Below are 7,042 nucleotides of genomic sequence, written 5' to 3'. Positions count from 1 at the left end.
TTTTTTTGGTATGGGGATTGAACTCGGGTCCTTGCACTTGCAAGGCAGGCCACCGAACCACTGAGCTAAATCCCCGGCCCTCCTTATTATCATCTTGTTCATTGTTTATGAATCTAGGTTTCAACATGTTGAATAAGAAATTGATTGAGTTTTGACTAGTGTTAGAAGGATGGACGGATGGACATGAATGGATGGAAGGAAGGAAGGAAAAAAGGAAGTAAAATAGACAAAATGTGTACTGAGTAGTAAGTATTGTCAACTAAAATTTGATTTTATTTAAGTACATTATCTATCTGTACAGTGTGTCAGTAAGAATATTTTTTGTTGTGTGCCACATTCAAAAACTTTTGAAGTTGGGTTTTTAAGTGTGTGCCTGGAGGGACAGTTAGCTTTGCCTAGGGCAAAGGTTTACTTCCTGTGGCATAAGATGAATCTGAAACAACCTGAGAGTACAAATGGGGGCGTGTTAGTTACTATCATAGATTTCTGCTAAAGCTTAGGGCTGTGAGTGCTAGGAAAAAAGCACTGCTTGTGACTATTAGTGCAACTCATTTTTATTTTTTTGCAGTGTTTTAAGTAAATGAAAAAGTGGTCTGGAACCTGGAACCAGAGACAAAGGAGAAATAGTGATGATGAAAGGAAAGTTGTATCAGTTGTCCAAATGCTAAGTTTATGCACACTTAAAAGGTACTACCTAAGGGCTAGGGATTTAGCTCAGTGGCTCTGCTGCCTGCCTTGCAAGTACAAGAACCTGAATTTGATCCCCGGTAACAAAAACAAAAACAAAAACAAAAAAGGTACTACCCAATAGTTCTTATAGTTCTTAATCTGCTCTGAGAGAAGGGTATTCACATATCTTAAAATATATATAAACCAATATGAAATTGTGCATAGTGATAACTTTTGAATCAAACTGTTTAAATGTTTCTCTACGTACTGGCTGTTGACCTGAAGTATATTTCTTAATTTTCTATCCCTTGCTTTCCTAATTTATAAAGTAGAAATTATAATACCTATCTCTCAGGGTTATTGTGAGGCTTAAATGAGGGGGAAGAACATGTCTAGTGCATAGTAAGTACTCAATAAATGCCAGTTGTTGTTTTTCTTGTTATTAGATATGAGCTAGTTAACAGTATCTATCTGGCCTCTGCATGGGAATGTAGAGTCCAATTTGTCTACTTCTTTGTCACTTGTGCTTTGGTGTTATATATCAGAACCACTGTCTAAGCCAAGGTTGTAAAGATTTACTGTTTAATTTCTTTAAGGGTTTTGTAGTTTAGCTCTTACATTTAGATCTAGGGTCCACTTTGTTAATTTCATGTATGTATGTGAGGTTAGGGATCTACTTTTATTCCTCTGTTTGTAGACAGCTAACTGTCCCAATATAATTTGTTGAAAAGACTTTTTCTTCTGAACCATTAGATTTCTTTAAAGAATATAAATAATTTTAAATTTAATTCTTCAGTATTTTTTTTTCCTGCAATACTGAGGATTGAACTCAGGGCCTTTGCATTGAGCTATACCTTCAGCCCTTTTTGTTTTTTCTTTTGAGACAGGGTCTTGCACAGTCAGTAAGTTGCCCAGGCTGGGCTTGAACTTTTTATCCTCCTGCCTCAGCCTTCCAGAGTGCTGTTACTACAGGTGTGTGCTTTGTTCACATTTTTTAATCAACCTTAATAAACTTTAGAAATGCATTGATGTGTCATTGGTTAAGAATAGCCTGTATGGTGGGAGCTTATATGCTTAGGACGGTTCCATCTCTAATTCCAGATCCTCAGCGATTTCCCCAAGTTGACTCTGTGCTGTGCTTTATGTAACTCACAGAGCTTAATAGAAGGACAAGCTTGGCCTGTCCAGATGTAAACAATGCTAGCAACGTGATTACCATGTGCACATAGTAAACTTTTATATCTCCATTTTAGCCAAGTGTAAGGTTGGGAATCCACATTGCCATCATACTGGGGTACTCCAAGTCTTTTCATTCGGATTACAGATATTAGTAAATATTGTAATCGATTTTTATTTTCATAGGTGTTCTTGAATTTTTTGTTCCATGTCTGTGGAAAAATGACATAAGGCTATACCTTCATACTGTTATTTTTGGCAAGTAAGTTGCAAGCAAGGTATAGTCATTGATTGGATATTTTTTCCTTTTTGCTGAAGTATTTCAGCCTTGAGTATTTAAACTACCAAATGTCCATTACTTATGGAAAACTTCCATGTCTATATTGGTGGAATAAATTATCTTTTACAGAATTTTTGCCCAGTATGCAGTTGAAGAAGATGTCATTGTCCAAATTTATGATACTTTTTTCTCTTTTTGTTCTCATTAATTTTTTGTTAAAATTTGTATCATATTAGTAATATAATGCCACCTGATAAAGTTTTAAACACTTAAAATTGAGCAAAAATAATAACTTCTTTTATTGATTGCCTGTTATCAGTCAATTATAGTATTAAATGTTCTACATTTAGTAAAGAAGGTGACAAAATGAAGGTATGTCAAAGAAGTTAGTAACTTGTGTTGGATAACAGAACTAACAGGTAATAGAATTGAAATTTGACTCTAGATCTTTCTGACCTCAAAATGCATTACGGTCATGGAATTTCTCTTCTAGGTCATTCTGAAGGAAAAGTGATCTTTTTCCAGTCTTTTTTTTAATTGTTTTTCAGCCAATAGGTAGTAAAATTAGTAATGAAATAGCAGTTACTAGCATCTGGTGGTCAGCCCTCCAGAACAATTGTATGCATTTATTTTTCTTGTTTTAAATTTGAGAGGTGATCAACTTTTAGGTCTTCCTTTATTAAAATTTTGAAGAACTCTTTGTCTTTCAGAGCTACCTTTCATATATCCATTTTAGAAAAGCCATATTATCATTTTTTAATCAGCCAACTCTTGGAATATTTTAATAAAGAAGGAAAGGGAGGTGGATACAGTAGCTCATTCCTTTGATGCCAGCGCTCAGGCTGAGGCAGGAGAATTATGAGTTTGAAGTTAGCTTCGGCTATGTAGCAATTTCTTGGCCAACCTAAACTACAGAGTGAGATTTTGTCTATACAAACAAATGAAAAAAACAAAGAAAAGAGGCAAACTATACTTTATATATGAGGAAACTTTAATTTGCAATAGAATTATATATACTTCATTTGTGCTAAGTTGAAGTTGAGAGGTAAAGTTGAATAATTTGTATCTTAAATTGTTCATTAAAGTTTTAACACATGTATATATGTATGATATCTCACTTGAATATGTGTCAGTTAAGCCATATACTCATCTAGGTTTCAGTCAGCTATACACAAATGGTATGCAGTATTAAGGATATGTTACTGGTATTGTTAGGAAACACGTGACTAATGTAAATGTTTGTTGCACTGCTGTACCTTTTTCTACCTCATAAGAATGAGAATAGCACTTTGTACTTTTTAACTTTGCAGTTCAGAAACTTTGATGAATACATGATTTGTTTGCTTATCTTAATAATACAAAAAGATGTATTGTGGATACATGTTGAGGGGCTTAGAAGTCTTGTTTTTATTTTCTGTACTGGAGAGTAATAAGATCAGAAGCCTGTGCCTCCTTGGCTCTACCCAGATAAGGACAATGCTGGGAGAAAATAAGTGTTGAAGTTTGCAAGACATTTCATAGTAGACTTTTAAAAAGTAATTTCAGGGTTGGGGATATATAGCTTAGCTGTAGAGCACTTGGGTGGCATGTACAGTCCCCAGCACTACCCCCCCATTTTTTCCAACTTACTGAACTCGAAAATAATACAAAAAATCCCAAATACCCTTCATTCTCATTCCAAAAATATTAACATTTTACTACATTTGTTCATTCTTGTTCTCTCGTTGTTACATATGCTCTTACATTTGTAACATACAATATTTTGTGTAGATTTATTACGTATATACACTACAGTATTTTTTTCTGAATCCTATAGAAAGCAAAATGAAAAGATAGTTTGTTTACCCCTAAATACTTTAAGTATGTTTTTCTTTAAGCAAGGACACACTCATATAGCTACTGTGCAGTTTTCATAATCAGAAATTTGACATTGAAGCCAGGTATGTTGGCACAAGGCTATATCATATCACTTGGGAGGCCAAGGAAGGAGGATCACAAGTTTGAGGCAAACTGACCACGTAGTGAGACTGTCTCAACAACAACAACAACAGAAAGGAAAGGAAAGAGAAAATTGATAATGATATGGAACTTTTGATCTGTAGATTGTAATATGGTACTATACCACTATGTTCTTTACTACAAAAGAAAGTCTTTTGTTTTTGCTGGTTTAGGCAGAACATGTTATAGTTTTTCGTGTCTCTTCTAATATCCTTTAATCTAGAAAAATTCTTCAGTCATTCTTCATCTCTTAACTGATATTTTTAAAGAATATAAGACATTTATTTTGCAGAATTTTCCTCAGTTGTAGTGTATTTGTTTTTTTTCTTATCAGATTAGGTTTATTCATTTTTTACCAGAATTCCGCAGAAATACTTAACATAAGGGCCAGGGATTTAGCTTAGTGGCACTTCATCTGCCTCACAAGCTCAAGGTGTCCTGAGTTTGATCCCTGGTACCCCCTCAAAAAAAAGTTAACTTTGAGACTATTAGGGCCAGAGACTTAGCTCAGTGGTACCACGCCTGCTCCTCAAGCACAAGGTCATGAGTTTGATCCCCGGTACCAAAAAACAAAAACAGAAATACTTGACATCATATCAGGATGCCTTAAGAAGCTCTTGACTTTTTCCTCCAAAGAATATTTTTTTGTCCAAAAATATTTTTAAAGTTACCAATTTCAATATATGGAAAAGTCAGAGATTCTCAAATTTGTCAAGATATTATAAATATTCCGGTTATATTTATTCTCCAATTGCATTTTTAAAAGAAAAAGCATACTGCTGAAACTAAATTTTTTAAGTGGAAATTGTTCAATGAAATCAAGGTGTGGGTAGGAATAAGGGAAGAACTTAGAGCTTTAAATATAGGTTTGAATATGTGTTTGATGTAAATGAACATGGGCATTGCAGTGCAGGAATTGGGCCTTTAAACTCTCAGCCAAGAGCGGAATCAATGCACTAGGTTTCTTCCAGAAGTTTTAGTATCTTCTCAAGGCAAACATTCAAATGAATTAGATAGGGAGATAAGAGAGAATGCTGTTAGGTAAAAGCAGTATACATTTTAGTTTATTAGTAACTTTTATTTATAGTCTGCAGTATTAACCTCTGCTCTTGGGTAGTTTAGCTTAATGCTAGTGGGCTTGCTTAGCACACTCATTTTTAAACTTGCTAGCTTGGGGACTAGGTATGTATATTAAATTTTGATAGCTTTTTCCTTGCCAAAGAGGTTATACCAATTTATGTTTATATATACCAGTTTATGTTAATTGTTAATTTTGTGACAGGTCCTCTTTGTCTGTAATTTTGCTGAGTGTATTTACATACTTTTTGTACTTACCTTTACCATTCTGAGAAAGAAGTAATGATATATGTTTGATTTGCTTTCCATTTTATCTGATAAACTCATTATGTAATTTCATTATGTAAAACTTATCTGTGTTTCTTTTTCTTGAAATGTCTTAATGTCCTTAGAACCTTCTTTAGGTTTGTTGTACACATAAAGTGTATAGGAAACACATGTTAAAGATTTAACTCTAATGCGAATCAGCATCCTGACAAGCTGATTCGGAGACGGATGTGTGAGATTGAAATGTGTATATATTCAGTGAAGGAAAGAAGAGGCTAATGAGGCACAACTTTAATGGTCATCTTTCTTACTGGACAGAATGTATTTGCATTTCACCAGATAAATAGCATTTTCAATTCATCAATCTTCTACAAGTCATTTCTAACTTTATAGAGTCTATCTCTTAATTAACAATAGTCACAAAATTATCTGGAGCATCAGATGACTAGACATTCTGTTTGTTGATAACTAAAATATGACTTTGGTACTGGGGATCAAACTTAGGGCCTTGCACTTGCAAGGCAGGCGGCAGAACCACTGAGCTAAATCACCAGCCCTAAAATATGACTTTGAAAGTACATGAATCTTTTGCCTTATAAGGTTTTGGTTACTTTTTCTTACTATTTTCTCTGTTTTATGAAATTATTTTAAGTGATCTGGTTTCTGTACCAGTAACTTCTAAGGTTATAAAACTTACTTCTGTCTTTTATTAAACATTCATTTTTCAAATTTTTCCTTTTTTACTCTGTAGGAACTCATTATACAATGACAAATGGAGGCAGCATTAATAGTTCTACACACCTACTGGATCTTTTGGATGAACCAATTCCAGGTGTTGGTACATATGATGATTTCCATACTATCGACTGGGTGCGAGAGAAGTGCAAAGACAGAGAAAGGCATAGACGGGTGAGATAATTTTTTTTAATATATTACATAACAGACCACTTATTAATGTATTTCTGTCATCTAAGCCACTAAAATATCTACATTTCATATGTAATATGTACTTATCTTTCTCTTTGTATGTGTTTTTTTTTTGTCATTTATTTGTACCCTGAATTCTTCCTGAAAGGCTTTGAGGTAGCTTAAAAACAAAGAAATAAAATGAGAAGACAAAGTAGGAAGGGAAGGCAGAAGCATAGCAGAGATACTGGGAGGATAATTAAGCCCAATTTAATATATGTAGGTCAGCTTTTTGGCTTAGCAACTCGGCAATTAAAACAAAAGAGAAAACTTGTTGCATAACTGTTATGTATAAAGAAGGTATATGCTAAGGAAGTAATTTTGTGGGGTTTGCCATTTTCCTTAGTTCCCTTTCCCAGTACTACCTATATTCTGAGACATTTCTCAGATTGGACTCTGAATAAGGTTTTCTGTGCACTATAATAAGTCATTAATAAAAACGTTGACTTTAATGTGAAGTCCAATGCGTAGATCCATTTAATTGGTAGTAGTGACTTACTGGTATAGTATAACTCAAAATATATTTGTTTAAAGGGCCAGGGATTTAGCTCAGTGGTTCCATCGCCTGCTTTGTAAGTGCAAGGTCCCAAGTTCAATCCCTGGTACAAA

At 34.1% G+C, this 7,042-nt stretch overlaps 1 protein-coding gene across 6 annotated transcripts in view; it reads left to right on the top strand.

Annotated features, from left to right (window-relative positions):
• The window catches only part of Clcn3 (chloride voltage-gated channel 3), an 83,039-nt gene that overhangs the window by 36,149 nt on the left and 39,848 nt on the right, over nucleotides 1-7,042 (top strand). For all 6 annotated transcript variants that reach the window (XM_010629841.3, XM_010629840.3, XM_010629838.2 and 3 more), the window contains one exon: nucleotides 6,219-6,376. In XM_010629841.3, coding sequence (XP_010628143.1) covers nucleotides 6,233-6,376 — 144 coding nt within the window. In that variant the 5' untranslated portion in view covers nucleotides 6,219-6,232. The remainder of the gene's footprint in view (nucleotides 1-6,218; nucleotides 6,377-7,042) is intronic.

This window comes from Fukomys damarensis, unplaced genomic scaffold (genome assembly GCF_012274545.1).
Source record: "Fukomys damarensis isolate Sample0158 unplaced genomic scaffold, DMR_v1.0_HiC HiC_scaffold_18, whole genome shotgun sequence".
NCBI classification, from domain to species: domain Eukaryota; kingdom Metazoa; phylum Chordata; class Mammalia; order Rodentia; family Bathyergidae; genus Fukomys; species Fukomys damarensis.
This window is presented reverse-complemented; position numbering and strand designations above follow the sequence as displayed.